The sequence below is a fragment of the Daldinia caldariorum genome (genome assembly GCF_022478825.1).
Source record: "Daldinia caldariorum strain CBS 122874 unplaced genomic scaffold F4812scaffold_4, whole genome shotgun sequence".
NCBI classification, from domain to species: Eukaryota; Fungi; Ascomycota; class Sordariomycetes; order Xylariales; family Hypoxylaceae; genus Daldinia; species Daldinia caldariorum.
This window is the reverse complement of record NW_025953040.1, coordinates 667690-682175: the sequence shown is the minus strand read 5'-3', so window position 1 is coordinate 682175 and position 14486 is coordinate 667690. Positions and strand designations below refer to the sequence as shown.

General features: G+C 45.6%; 2 protein-coding genes and 1 non-coding gene across 3 annotated transcripts; 1 reads left to right on the top strand and 2 right to left on the bottom strand.

The window, feature by feature from the left end:
• Positions 1-515: 515 nt before the first annotated feature.
• F4812DRAFT_303578 (uncharacterized protein) lies at positions 516-2023 on the bottom strand. The gene has a single exon (XM_047931246.1). The coding sequence runs from the start codon at positions 1430-1432 to the stop codon at positions 695-697; it is 738 nt and encodes a 245-aa protein (XP_047792107.1). The 5' UTR covers positions 1433-2023; the 3' UTR covers positions 516-694.
• Positions 2024-10287: 8264 nt separating this feature from the next.
• On the bottom strand, positions 10288-10375 carry F4812DRAFT_t55. Its single transcript has one exon. It is a non-coding gene; the product is annotated as a tRNA-Arg (tRNA).
• A 586-nt stretch (positions 10376-10961) lies between these two features.
• F4812DRAFT_303280 (uncharacterized protein) lies at positions 10962-14029 on the top strand. The gene is made up of 6 exons (XM_047931245.1): positions 10962-11402; positions 11467-11585; positions 11665-12480; positions 12529-12803; positions 12925-13362; positions 13428-14029. Exons 1-6 carry the CDS (start codon positions 11133-11135, stop codon positions 13487-13489), a joined length of 1980 nt encoding a protein of 659 aa, XP_047792106.1. The 5' UTR covers positions 10962-11132; the 3' UTR covers positions 13490-14029.
• Positions 14030-14486: the final 457 nt, after the last annotated feature.

Sequence of the window (14486 nt, the reverse complement as noted above, 5' to 3'; positions counted from 1 at the left end):
TATTTAATAAAACCATTCCTTAAAAACCCCTTCTGCCGCTACGGTACCTAGGTCCAAACTCCAAAACGTGGTAGCTAGGATATGTACCTAGGTACCTACCTAACCTAACCTAGGGAGCTTGGGCCATATAAGCTGCTATAGGAAAACCTGTCAATGTGATGGCAAAGGAAAAACAACAACTCCCCCTATCTTGAAACTTCTTTTTGTAGAATAAAATATTTGACATTTTGAGTTCAACTTAATTATGATACCTCTATCGCCGTACATACCTATTATATCCCCCGCCAATACTCTCAAGTTACATGTAGCTCTACTTACCTTACAAAACCCAGCCATAACCCTACCTATTCCATTCCCCTTTATCTGAATCAATCCAGTATTCCATACAAAATCGCCTGTATTTTTCCCTTCTATCCCGTAGATAAGTACGAGGCGCGTAGCGTTACAATTGAGTTGGCCCAATTATTCTGAGAATACTCAGGGGAATTCCTCGGCTTGTCAATCTCTAGTCGGTCATCTCTGGTGCCATGGAATAAAACCATTACGCCTCATCGCTTCCTCAAGGGCAGACTGTATCCTGGTCAGCCCCCTATATACCGTCTATCCCCTCTAATGTCCGGGCATCATGTATCTCGCTTGCCCACTATCCTCACAAGGTATGCAGAGACCGTAATAACGATACCTGCTTCATGCCTTAAGCATCTTCGCTTTTTACAACCGCCATGTCTCTATTGACATCAGGTGATCTGGGGCCGACCATCCAGTCCTGCATCGCTAGCCATTCGCTCCAATTTGCCTCTGCGTTGACAATTTCTTTTTCCGTAACGTTCTGGAGGGGACGCAGGAAAGGAATGGTTTGCTCATCCGCCATGTCGTAATGGGATTTGACCTTCAGCCAGCCGGCACTCTTAGCAGCAAAGAGAAAGTTTCTCCGTTCCACTTCGTGGAGGTGCCCTATCCCAGCAAGCCAGTCATCTCCAAAAAATCCATGTAGCACACCAGGAAGATCCAAGCCCGTTGCTACCAGCCGTCGAATGTATGGTGTTAAGGAGATAGATACCGGTACGCGGCTGGGCATTGGGAGCATCGAGGACGGAGATGGCACACCTGCCGGCGATCCAGGCAACTGTGAGGAGACAACTGGGTGAGGTAGCTTTTGAAAAGGTAATTGTATATTTATGAAGGCGGCAACGGCCTGCACCGGCCCGCTATGCTGGGCGTGGTCCAAAAAATAACGGACACATGACTGAAATTGCGGGTACCACTCGAGAATATCGAACTGTGTTTCTTGAAATGGGATGAAGGGACCGGAGGGATCTATCCCAGGCGGCATCCCTCGTGATGATGAAGCTTGTGGTGGTGACCGGGACTGGGATGGTTGAAAGGGCATTGGGAATCCAGGAGGTCCACCTCCCTGCGGACGAAATGGCATGCCGTCAAAGTTGCGCCGATTAATACGTCTGATATGCTCAAAGCCCGGAGCGGCCGTCTCTATTATAATATGAGCCCAGCGAGTGTCTTATAACACTTAAAGGAGCCTCTGAAAAGTCTAGATATAAAGTCTAGTTTGTGTAAGATAATGAAAAGATAGAATGCGTCGTTTTATCGAGTAGCAGGAAAGGAAGTGTACCAATCTAAAGCATCGCGGGTGCTCCACATCGAATTGACCCGCGGTACACCAATCAAGAGAGAGGAAGTTAACCGGAGGATGAGTTAAAGACGGCGGGCCGTTGAAGGTTTTAATACCACTTTGAAGACAGGTAGCTTGCCCCTGTCTTTTTTCATCATCTTCACCTGGCCCAGTCCGCTTCAAGTAAAGGGGAAAGGAGAAAGGGGAGGCTGTAAGTCACTAGGTACTAAAATACCAACGGAAATAAAATACGAAAAAAAGAAAGAAAAAAGTAAAAGTAAGAGAGAGAGAGGGAAAAAAAACCTATTGTTGTTATGTGACTCGGTCACAAGAGAAGGTCACGGTAACTTAGTCCTCGGTAGCTGAACCATGACAGAGAAGTATACCAGAAGACCCGCCACTGGCGGCATGTAAACTCGGTTCAACGACAGGATCTAGATGTAATCATTGTGGGGGGGGGCGATCACACTTGTGAGGCTTGGGGCCGTACCGAACAGGGTTGAACTAGTAATGGTGAAGACGAAAAGAGACATGGTCCGAGAATAGGAACATGCCAAAGCTGCAGAAGCATACAGAAGCATACACGTTAGCAAGTGTCTATATCATACCTTGTCCATTGGATTCCGACCTGGATTCCGACCTGGCCTAGATATCTCTCAAACTTATTTGATCCATTGTTTGATCCACTTCCACTTGAACAACTTCGAGGGGAGCTGCCCAGAAGCAGTAAAGGTCGGATCTAAAAACGATGACGCAAGAAATTGACCTGTCGACTTAGGAGATTTTCTGGTTAGATTCGAATTGGAAATTGGGAGTTTTTAGTTGGTGAGGAGCTTTAAAAGTGGACAAGTCAAAAATATAAAATTGGAAATAGACCTGAGCTCTCTCATTACTACCATACAAACCATACATACAAACCATGCAACGCACCGCAAATGCACCGCAAAATGCACGCCAGAGAATAAGGTAAATGAGTTTGACGATCACCCAAAGCTCGACGTCAATTTAATCAAGCATAATATGGTCCATAAGGATTCGCGAAACGTCTTAGAAGCAAAAATTATGGGACTATGATGACGAAGATCTTGATGAAATTGGTGAAGATGAGGCTGCAAGAGACATGCCATGCATATGTTCGCACATAGCGGATCAAGGGCCCTGGACATCCCTAACGGGGGGGTCCTACGAGGGGGTCTCTTAGAGGGGGGGGAATGGGGGGGCGGGGGGGCGGGCCACGAAGGCCCTGCGAGGCGTTCGCCCAAGGGTTTTCTCAAGGGGTTCAAGGCCCAGGTTTTACTACCTACCTACACTACCTGGTAAGAGGTATGTACCTGGTCTGTTAGAGGGTGGAAAAGTCAGGGTCACTGCCGCAAGTTGTAATGTTATATGTGTGCAGGCATAGGCATGTAAGTACCCCTGTCCTGTGTCGATCAAAGAAGGAAAGAGATCAGAGGGCAGGAACTAGAGCAAAAGTGAATCATTGGATAGAAAGCCCAGCAGAGCAGCCCAGACCGTGCAGGAGCGAGTTTTTGCGGCCACAATACGGACGGGACCTGAGAGTTACGTCGGCCCCACTTCTGCAAACGCCACCAGCTAGACACACACTACCTACCTACCTACCAGGTAGGTAGCATAGTACCTAACGTTTAGCATGTTAGGTAGCTAAACGTTAGGTTAGGTACACTTAGGTATTCTCAGGGTGGGGGGTACAGCTTACCCATCTTGTGTCCTCGTAACAGCACACCAAATCTGGTATAATAATGCATGCCTTACATGTACACATACCAATATTGATTGAACCTTGTGCAGATGATGATGCTATGTAATCCTCGTTTATAGTATTGTACAACATTCTCGCATTCTCATACGTATAATCCATACCTAAGGTACCTTACTTTAGTGTATATACATTTCCACCTTATCCAGGTGAGTAAATGGTGCATACCTTAGGTACCTACCTACCTACCTAAAGGTACCACTTCATGCAGGCAAGCAGGTGCATCTAGTCTACCTCTACATGTAGTCTAGCGTATACCTGCCTACAATGTATGTACCTACTTGTATGCAAGCTTCTAACTAAAGTAGCTTAAGGGCCAAGGTTATGGCATATGCGCAACTCCGACGGCCGAACCACTTACACGCAGCTTTTTCATCTTCCAACTGGTAGGTAGGAGGTAGGTAAGAAAGAAGCAAAACTTTTTACCATACACTACAGGTAGGTAGGTAGTATCGTACCAACAAGGACCTCCTTGGGGGACAAAATGAAGAAAACAATTCGACCCTTTTACATTATACCTATTGCGTCATTCTACTGTCCACATACATATAATACATACCTCATACATGCCGGACTTGTAGCTGTAATGCTGGTCTTTCAGGTACCTCATCTCACTAAAACTTCGTTTTACCCAGTCTCTGATCTGGTAATCTGCTTTGCCTTCCGAGAATCTGTACCTCCTCGACAGTCTGAGACAGGGACATGACCTTGATGTAGGTAGGTACATCTCATCTCTACCAACACAGCAGTGACAACACACCATAGGCTTTAACTAACCTGGATCTGGATCTAGCCCCTCGGAGGTAGCCGAGTTTGCCATTTAATTCTATTTGAAGATCCGATTAAAAGAGTATCACGCAATGGCTACGGAAAACATTAAGCCCCGGGAGTACGATACTATAGTATAAACGCCTCAATAATATGGGATCCCGGGTTCTTCGAGGAATTCTTCGAGGAAGTACCTTGGTTCTAGATTCCGTGGTCGGGAGCTCAATCGGCTACGAAGCGGCTTCAATTACCCCATAAAGTTGACTGACAAGGAATGACAAGGAACTCTTCCCTTGGAATAGACCCCCCTTCCCCTCCCCCTTGTAGGGATCTGCTATTTTCACCCTACACAGCTCTCTACAAGCTTTCCGGAAAGGAAATTACAGGACAGCTAACCTTCGATAAGCCAATGTTCTTTTTGGCTCTCATATCAGCTGCGCTGGTAGCAATTTGGGGTGTGTTCCGGTCGGTCACGAACACCTTTGAAACAATGCAGATCCGGAGCCGAGGGCTCAGGGCAGTCAGGTAGGGACACTTGTGCTTCCAGCTTCCAGCTTCCAGCTCCTAGCTCCCCGCACACGCCTATGAGAGAAGAGAGAAGTGAGATACGGGGATATATCAGTCAAAATCACCCAGCCAAGTCACAAGGTACCTGCCTACCTATGCTATGTCCAGTTTTAGTCTGGTCCAACCAACTATGATTGCCTCTTAGAGAAAATTTCAACAACAAGGACACGACGGCTATCCAGCTATCCCACAGCTGTGGCGTCGGATTCGGTTTGCGTCCGTAAATAATATCTGTCAGGACCCACCAAGCCACAACGTCCGGAGCACAGCATCTCCATCCTCCCGGAACGTTGCAGCGCCGAATACCAGGCGGATGGGGCATCGGTCGTACAGCGGCCATGCTGTGTGTCAACAGCAATAATCCCAAGTACGTAACTTTCGACTACCTGCTGGGTTAGAATCAGCGAGGTCACGCCTTATTCGATTTTTGACAAGTAATAATTCAACCAACTAGTCAACCTACGAATATTATTCGAACCATCTCAAGCAGAGTATGCACATACCAAGGAAACGGATCACCCTCAATATCTCTATTCGACCTGATAACCCGTGAGGCTCAAGGCCGGCCACCACAAATCGATACGAACTGCCCACCAATAAACTATACCTTAGAGGTAGGCACGTATGCACAATAAAGGGAGACCGCCACCGCCGCATAAAAGCTCGTCGGAGAGTTTATAATGTACCAGTTTAAGATCCCTAGCCCGTTACTACATGCACACTTGGTCCGGTCGCCCTCGGCCTTTCTCAGCTATAGTGGTGTTTTTTAATATCAAATTTTCAGCTATGGGTAAGAGATGGATCGAATTAGCACTGATCTTATCACCTGAATCATGGTTAGGTCATCGACCACTAGGTATATTAGCCTTTTACGACATAGGTATTCTTCGACATAAATCGAGCCAATCGTTCTTCAACAGATGGTTCTGGACAGCTTCAAATTTTCCGATCTGTAAGTGCTAGTATGACTTGAATGATCGTTGATAGGAGCGCCACACGATGTAACAGAAGTGAATCCGTACCTGACAATCCGAACCCATGTCCTACAGCTTACTAGCAACAGAAGAAAAAAACGTTCGTGGTATTACGCCCCAAATCCAAGACATGGAGGAACGTATATTCCGCTGACGCTCCTCGAAATCAATTCTTCTAAGACCTAGATGCGCTACCATTGGACGGAGTATACCCCGGCTCTCCGCATGAACGAGCGCAAACGTGAACAAATAACGGATTAGGTAGCCCTGCAGCACTTGTGAATTCGGTAGACTATTTCGCTAGGCATCACATCCCTGTGAGGCTCCCTGTGAGGCTCCTTGGATCGGCTATGGGGCTGCTAGGGTGCTTCATTAAGGAGGATACGCTTCGTTTCCTAATTTACGCTGAAAGGTTAGTCGGGGACGTGGGTAACACCTGCGAAGCCCTCTGTCAGATGTATTTGAGATTGAGGAATACATCAAATCATTCCGGGGCCTCTCGTGTTCCTGCGGAAATCATCATGCAGGGGGCCCCCTTCTCCCAGCTTGTCGCCACTCATCTGATTGGGGCGATCCGCAGTCCAGCGGCTTGCAGGAGTATCGAGGGGTGCAAATACACTAGATAGCATTGAGTACTTGCTACTGACGCCTTACTTTTCTCCGAGGCAATGGGGGCAGGGGTTACGGTGTGGCTCGTCCTTGAATGACCGTCGGCTCAAGCCATACGGCCCGAGTCCTTGGTCTCGATCCCGTCCATCCCAGGCACCTGGGTTCGATGCCACAACTTGCCGCACCTGCCGCCGCCCGTTGAGCCCATATCAATGTTGATCAGTTGAATGTGGTAAAGTTAGTTTATAGAGTGGGACATTCAATAGCAACAAGCGGATTCAAGAAAATGAGGCCGCCTTACGGGAATTGCATATTAGCAGTACCATCCGTTTCTACTTGAAGGTTCTAAAGCAAGTCACATGCATACAGCCGCGGGCCTTTGCCGGTATCGTTCGAACATTTCACCTTTATCAGATTCTAAAAGGTAGCCAATCTCCAAGCCAAGTTGAGGATATAAATCAGCTTACATCACCGAAAGCATCTCGGGTACTTAACTATTAAATTAAACACATGTAGTAAGTACCGACATAACAGCAAATCTTATGACAACACATCTTATGAGATATTAATAGCTCTCTACACCAATTCAACCTAAACAAAGACCCTACTTGATAAGTCATATAAAAAGCGGAAAGACAACGGTGGAAAACCTCGTGGTTACCATGCATATCGAATTGTCCAATTGGGGTCTGTCCTATCGCGTTACGGACAGGGGATGTTCCGAGCTCTTATAACCTTGGTACGTAATTTCACCTCTCTCCCCCGGCCTAGACGTTGTCCAGTAGAAATAGCTACAATACCTAGCAAACCAGATGTCTCGAAAAGCCCTAGAACACCCTTCTTTGCGATCGATGCTACAATTTTTGTCTGAACATTCACGTCTGGAACAGTTGGGTAAAAGGTCCCTGAAGATAAGGAGCTCCCGCGATCTGGTCCATCATATGGTCTCCGACGATCGCAGACGGGGAGTTAAGCAAACACGTCCGGGGTTGTCGCCCATACAGACGCGTTCGAGGCACGCAAGCCCTACAATGATGCGCCCTACTTGCTGCTGTCAACCGCCACAGCACGGGGGTCAACATCTTTTCAAAGGGGGAGGGGAAAGGCTACCCTAATAAGGCTATCGTAACTCCGCTACGCCGAGGGCGGAAACAGGACCCCTAAACAACCGGAAAATGGTACAATTCCCGCGCATGTGCACATACATTGCATTTTATTACCAGTATCTGGGCTGGGCACTTACATCATCCCGTCGTATGGGGAATAGTCGTGGTAATATCCCGCGCTTCCCGTCCTGCATACGATACCCTTTCTTACTTCTACTTTGGATGCTTTTACATGCGTTAGGTACGTTACCTAGGTACATGCATACATTAAGTTAGGTACATATATACATACTACTTAGTCTGCAACCGTTTGAACCCTGGCAGCCCCAGTTAACGGGAAATCCACGAGGTTGCGACGCCGCAACCCGTGCTCCCCTATTTTGAGTGCCCTGGCCACATACGAAGGCCATCATACTTCTCCCGCAGCCTGATTTTCTATTCCTTTTTACCTAGGTACCTAGGTATATTATCATTTCTAGCGAGTATAGGGAATGGGATGCGTGTGGCGTCCGCATATGTGGTGATACCACACCCCCCTAGTTCCGCGACGTAGCTTACTACCTAACGTACCTAGGTACTTTTAGAGCTCTTCTCGTGTGAAAGTTTTTATGTCCAAATTCGCCGTAGTGCGCCAGAAGCGGATTTTCCGCGTAAGGCTTTGCATAGGTTGCGTCGCTTTTCGATCGCTGGTTCGACCTGCCAGGTACCTGGAACGGCTGCTGATCGTCAACCATCCGCCCGTCAGAAATGACAAAGTAACCTGGATAGATCTGCACGACAGATGGGTACGGTTTCGTTACTTCCCGAAAGGAAGCCTCTTGCATGGAGCACAGGGGAGCGCAGGGAAGGAGCGGGAAAATAGGTATGTGCGCAGACACTTCGATTCGTATCCTTCCCATCCACAACCTACTTCTTTTGGGGTGGTGAGGCTGATGAGCTTACTATTTGCCTCAGTGGGCCCACGATGAGAGGTGCAATGCGTAGCTACCTAACTTAATATCGTCGTAGCCTCGACATATCACTGTGTTGTCAAGCTTCTACAGGTTTAGATGATTAACCTTCCTATGCGTCTGCATTTCCCTCTATGGACAATCGCCTCAATCATACGAAGGGAGGGATACAGATACAGTTCCCTGTTTTGATTTACGATGGCGATTTAGCATTCTGAGCATAACGATGGCAATGCAACGGTGAGGAAAAGTTCCGTTTATTCAAAATATTCCCGTTTTCTTTCGTCCTGTCATAGGTTTTGTCTGGGCTTTTTACGTCCTGCCTAGAACAAGCACACCCCTAACTCACTTCTACTATGGCGGACATACATACGTCAACGGCGTATGTGGTGTTTATTGATAGCTTAAGTGGTAGTGCAGCTATATGTCAGATTGGATAATCGACACGAAAAAATGCTACATCCCTACTCTAACTACGTCCAGAATGTGGCTATTTTCGCCGTAATGCTCATGTCATGTTTATACATACCTACATCGGAGATGTAGGATGTAATTATAGATATTTGAAGTATAGTTTCTTTTAGATATAACTAAGTGCGAAGATAATTCGACAATTCATACAACTCAAGATGTTCGTATAGGAAGAGAAGCTAATGAACAAAGAACCAGAAGATTTGTAGGTACCTAATTCGTCCCCTTTCACCTCTAGGTCGGACCTCCCTCCAGAGCTGCCACTTGCTGGGTATTCTTCTATTTTTTTTTTTCAATCCAATTAGACGGACACCCACTAGATATCTCCTATATACTGGCGCTATGAGGGGGAGGTTGTACGAGGTCGAACTATCCCCATAGGTTCGAGTAAGCCACGGCACGCGCCCACCTTCGAAATTGACTGGTCTGAGGTGTTTATACTGTTCCTCGGTAAACATATTGACACTCCATTTGCGTTCATTCGTCGAGTAAGAGGTACCTAAGGTACCTAAGGAAATATTTTAATTAGTCCTTCAACTCAGGAGTCAGTATGACATATTCACCTCTACATCAGCAGTTCTTCAAGCTTAATGTTTCTATTAAGTCTGTATATGCCACTTATAAGCCATTCATACCCACTCTCCTGAAACAAAGTGGTAGACGAATTTGATGTATTAGTGTTGTCTTCACAAGTTCGACGACGCACCCCAAAGGGTGCTATACATTAAGGAAGCATACCAATGACGATAGCTTATTCGAGAGTTAGAGCATCGATATAGTATGTATACCTCGGTAGGCTATGGGTTTTTATTGGCGTTACCTACAACCCCAAGGCGAGTAAACTGTCACGTCGCAGAGCATGAGGTAGGTGATACAACTTCATTATTCCGCAAGGAACTCTAACTACAGTTGCTTTGAAGTCAAAGCTATATATAGAATAACTCCTTTCTTTCAAGGAGTCTCAAGTGAGACTCCTGACACCCAAGGCGAGTAAACCTTCTAACTACTAAAAATACAAACTTCTAACTGACCCTGCTAAATTGGATAGCCCTACCGTAAGTTAAACTAGACGACGTCAATGACAACCACTTTTGAAGACGCATAGTTGAATATTCAAATTGGCAATCGAGGTAATGCATCGACGTGGCTCATATCTTCATATTGTGGTGCTTGCCAATATCTACCTCATTCTCGCGTTTTATATTGGTGTCAGTCAAGTTAACCACCGCCATTTAGACGAACCACTACAAGTGGTCAATATTATTTTATTGTTTAATTATTCTACCTCCACAGCGGGTAGTTTAGGGGGTTTATTGAGAGGGCCGTTTCAGGTATCAACTGGACGTGTACCTGGGTACGTACCACATACCTCAAGTCATACGAAAGAGAAACCAAAATAAACGGCGTGAGGAAAAGAAAAAAAGAAAAAAAGGTATACCGTACCCCGGACTCGAACCGAGAATCTTCGGCTATTGACTTGTGCAAGTAGAAGGCCGACGAGTTAACCATTTCTCTAGTACGGCTTGTGCGTCTTTACAGCATGACCAACTTGCGTGGAAGTCGTGGTCGTGGTTGCGGTCGCTGTTGCCGTTATTATGGTTACGGGAATCTCATAAGATACTATTTATCCCCACCTTAACTACTTGCTACAGGAAAGTGCAAGAACGTCTAGAAACAAACTTTGAAAAACACGTACTTACTTAAGGTAGGCTGTTACACGTATGTGTTCAGGAGTGGACGATGATAAACCATACGTTAGGTAAGCACCCCCTGTATGCTCGAGATTCACCTCCTCCTACAGGTACCGATTTTCTTTTTTTCAATAACTGTACCTAAACTATAAAGTCTTATTTTAATAAACTATCCTAAAATAAAATAAATTCAACTCCAATATTTTAAGGTCGATTCTTAATTTCAGTGATACATATTTCGCTAATTATCTTCATCACCGCAATGAAATATCGTAGAACCTGCTTGTTTATTTAATGCAGGCACGCATAGGTACACACAGCAGTGCTTCGCTGACTGATGTCACACAAGTTAAGTCCGAAAAAGTACCGTCGCAACTGCGCAGCTGGATGCTAATTATGAATTCGCACCTGCGTTATGGTTCAACTTTGATTTTCTTCTTCCTATTTCTTTCCTTTCTTTCTTTCTTTTTTATAAAATAATATTGTATATACCACTCCTAAGGTTATACAATATTATTACTTCACATAATTTTGCATTTATAATAACTGGGTGTTGAGCATTGCTTGATCCTCTTATTAGCTTGTCATAATGGGGCTATCAAGAACTACCAACGATAGCATAAGCTCTAGGAGCACAGTATTCGAAACAGGCTCCAAGTTTGCTCACGAAGTTACTACTGGTACAATACATGAAGATAGCTTGCCCCAGCTGGACGGCGAGCAAAAGTGTTACGGGCCATGGGACGACTGGAACTTGTTTGATCGGTTGACTAATAGCGACATTAACCATGAATATGTCATGGATGAATATGTCAACTATCTTACCAGCTTACTCAAAAACTTCCCTGGAGTATATAAGGTAGGTAGTTTCCGGCTTATTTCTGTATCGTTTAATTGCGTGATATCCTGACCTACCAGTTCAGCCCACAAACCGCCCAATCGGATTGCGATTATCGGCGTACGAAGATAAGAACGAAACTGATAGGTGTGAATCGTCATGTCCTAGCTTAACGGATGATTCTACCTTGTCAGGGACTTCATTGTGAGTGTCGTGTTGTGTTGTATTTATATCGCTACCTAAGGTACGGCTTATAGGATAGGTACTAATTCTACCACTTCAGCTTCGCCGAGAGTCGGAAAAGCCCCGTTCGCTATTCGCCTAAACGACGCGAGTCGTTGTTCCCGTTGAAGTCAAACTTACTACCGACACTCAATAAGAATAAACGCTACGGAGGTTTCAAAGACTTGCGGACGACGCTACTTCAGTTACCGCATGTGGAACTCGGATATTCTCTGGATTCGAGACCTAAATTTGAGTCGTGGTCTAATACTCGCAAATCGTTCAGGCCTGTTGTGATCAAGACATCAGCTCCACCTAAAATTAGAGCCGATATCCAAACGCGATGTTACGAAGCTAGCGATTCTGATTCACTTGATTCCGAAACTTCGACAGACATCTCTTCTGACGATGAAGAATATGATCCGTTTGAAAAATTGAATAACGCAATCAGACGAGTCTTTTCGTTTAACGAACAGCTTGCAGATAAAGTAATCAACTACTTGGTACGCCTTCCACTACATCGGCGAGCGAAGGTTTATGGATATGGGGCCATCTCCTCCTACGGCGCCGACGACTCACAGGAGTCAAGTATCATAGTCAATTATGGGGATAACTTTAGGCCTACGAAGCGAAAGCGAGTCGACGATACTTCGCCGGACAATTTACGCCCAAACCAAACTCTCGAAGGCGACGATCATGATGATCGAGTCCTTGTTGACCATCAACGTCGAGAAAAAGATTTAGCTCTCAGGAGATTCGCCTGTGGGTACAACCTTTTCGACAGGGCAATATACAGCCCGATGAATACTAGAGGAAGAACTGCGACACGATATAAATCATGTGCCGGTCCTGGATTCTTGTCTCTCAACCATTACAAGTCTGTTTACCTCATTATGTTCAAATATGCAATCTGACTCAAGAAAAGGCGCCATCTAGAACGTGTCCATACCTTGCACCAATGTTCTCGATGCGGTGATATTTTTGACACATCCGGAGAGTTGCAAAGCCATTTAGCGCAAGACTCGAGATGTATCAAATTGACATTCGAACATGAACGAGGTATATCTCAAGCTACGTGGGATAAGGTCAAGGGCATCCTTAAGAGAAAGCGCAAGGCCCAAGATGAGCCTTCCGATGAAGAAAGGTGGTTCCGTGTCTGGGATGTCCTCTTTCCTGAGATGCATAGACCTCCGACAGCCTGTGAGTCAGTTCCCAAGGTACCTTAGGTATCAATGAAATTATTGCCGATAGTTGTGTATCTACTCATCGAAAATAGCCATCTAAATGAGGTCTACCTACGCTAATTATGCAAGCTGTGCAGACTTTGAAGAGCCGCAGATGCATAGCACCTACCCGGCCAGAGCTTTGGAGGTCTTTGATTTTCTGTTAACCAACCAACCCGAACTGGCCTCTGTCCGTAGCCACAGGGATGATATTCTTAAAGCGTTAAGACATGCTCTTGATGTTGCTGGTCAAGGAACACAATTAAATCAGGAAGTTGGCGATCAAGTTATGATCTCACCACAACCACCACCATCATCGCAAGACCCTTTACTAAACAGCAATGCGCAACACCGGAGTCTCGACACTTACCAAATAGCCATCTCGGAGCCTCATATACCTGATGAAATCAACGAATTTACTGGCCTGTCGAATCCCTTGGAAGAGATGGGATACCCAGATGACGTACCGATCGATAATGTGGCCCTGTACGGGGTATCTAGTTCAATCTATCCCGAGGTGGGTGTCACCGCCGATGGTAAGTGTCTACGATGCCGATAAACCCGTGGTACGTGTTATGGAAGTTTCTAACGACTTTTGTAGAATATGATGATGGGCCGTATGGGAACCCTCTCAACCTTGGGAATTTGTCTCTTCCTTGGTAAACAACACCCGACTTTATCGTGAGGCCCGCAGACTATGCCAAACGGTTCTAACCAGAACTGACTTAGAAGGATGTTACGAAAGGATGGACATCGAGCTATGCGAATTACATCCTTACGTGGGATGGATATCATATGCACATCTTCTTCATATATACGTCCTGATCTTTATGGAATCATCTTATATGACCGGGACTTAGCTCTATTTCGGGACTAAAAGTCATAAATAATAGATATGTGCGAACATGCCACATCATTTGGCTATTCGGGTCTTGCAAACTACGTTGTGGCGGTACCCCGTATTATGATTCGTCTCCCCGGCGTAACGTGGTACTATTCTTAGATGGAGATCGAGCGACGCGTGTTATAAAGTTTTGGCTGTCTATCAAACTCTGCCGTCGTTCTCCGGTATTGATGATCTGAAGAGAACATCCTAAGGATCCTCCCTGAGACTGAGGCAGCGAAGATCGTAAGGCGCAATGTTGCGGATATGATTCATCGACCTCGGGATCGCTACCTAGGGTCGTGGGTCATCCGGGAGAGACGGATGTAAACCGAGAGGGAGCCTCATCTATTTATACCACTGGAACCAATGCGACAATACCTCTAAATGGACGTATTCGACGTGAGGGCTTATTAGCCTCATCCTATGCTATGTACATGGTGAATATCATATATGGTTGTGGAAATATCAATGCGTTTCTGGAACAACTTTCTATTTTAAGAGTTCGCGGCATTATATCGTGATCCTGCTGCTCGTCAATCCCAACTCCACTACAGCGATTTTCTATTTTCTTTTTCTTTTACGGATATTCCTGCACTCATCATAAATGACTTATATCGCCGACTTTTGCGTACAACGATTGGTATTGAAAAGGGTCTAGTTATGTTGATCTTGGATCCAATGATCGTTTAGCATCCGATGAAATGGCGCTAACGGTTAGTCCAAACATGACAGATTATTATGAAACTTGAATAACAACATGACATTGGTGAGTTA

What these genes read in the sequence shown, in the direction of transcription:
- F4812DRAFT_303578 (XM_047931246.1), bottom strand. Translation starts at nt 1,432, where the DNA reads ATGCCATTTCGTCCGCAGGGAGGTGGACCTCCTGGATTCCCAATGCCC.
- F4812DRAFT_303280 (XM_047931245.1), top strand. Translation starts at nt 11,133, where the DNA reads ATGGGGCTATCAAGAACTACCAACGATAGCATAAGCTCTAGGAGCACA. An exon ending in ACTTCCCTGGAGTATATAAG is followed by an intron (nt 11,403 to 11,466) that starts GTAGGTAGTTTC and finishes CTACCAGTTCAG; the next exon opens with CCCACAAACCGCCCAATCGG. An exon ending in GCATAGACCTCCGACAGCCT is followed by an intron (nt 12,804 to 12,924) that starts GTGAGTCAGTTC and finishes CAAGCTGTGCAG; the next exon opens with ACTTTGAAGAGCCGCAGATG.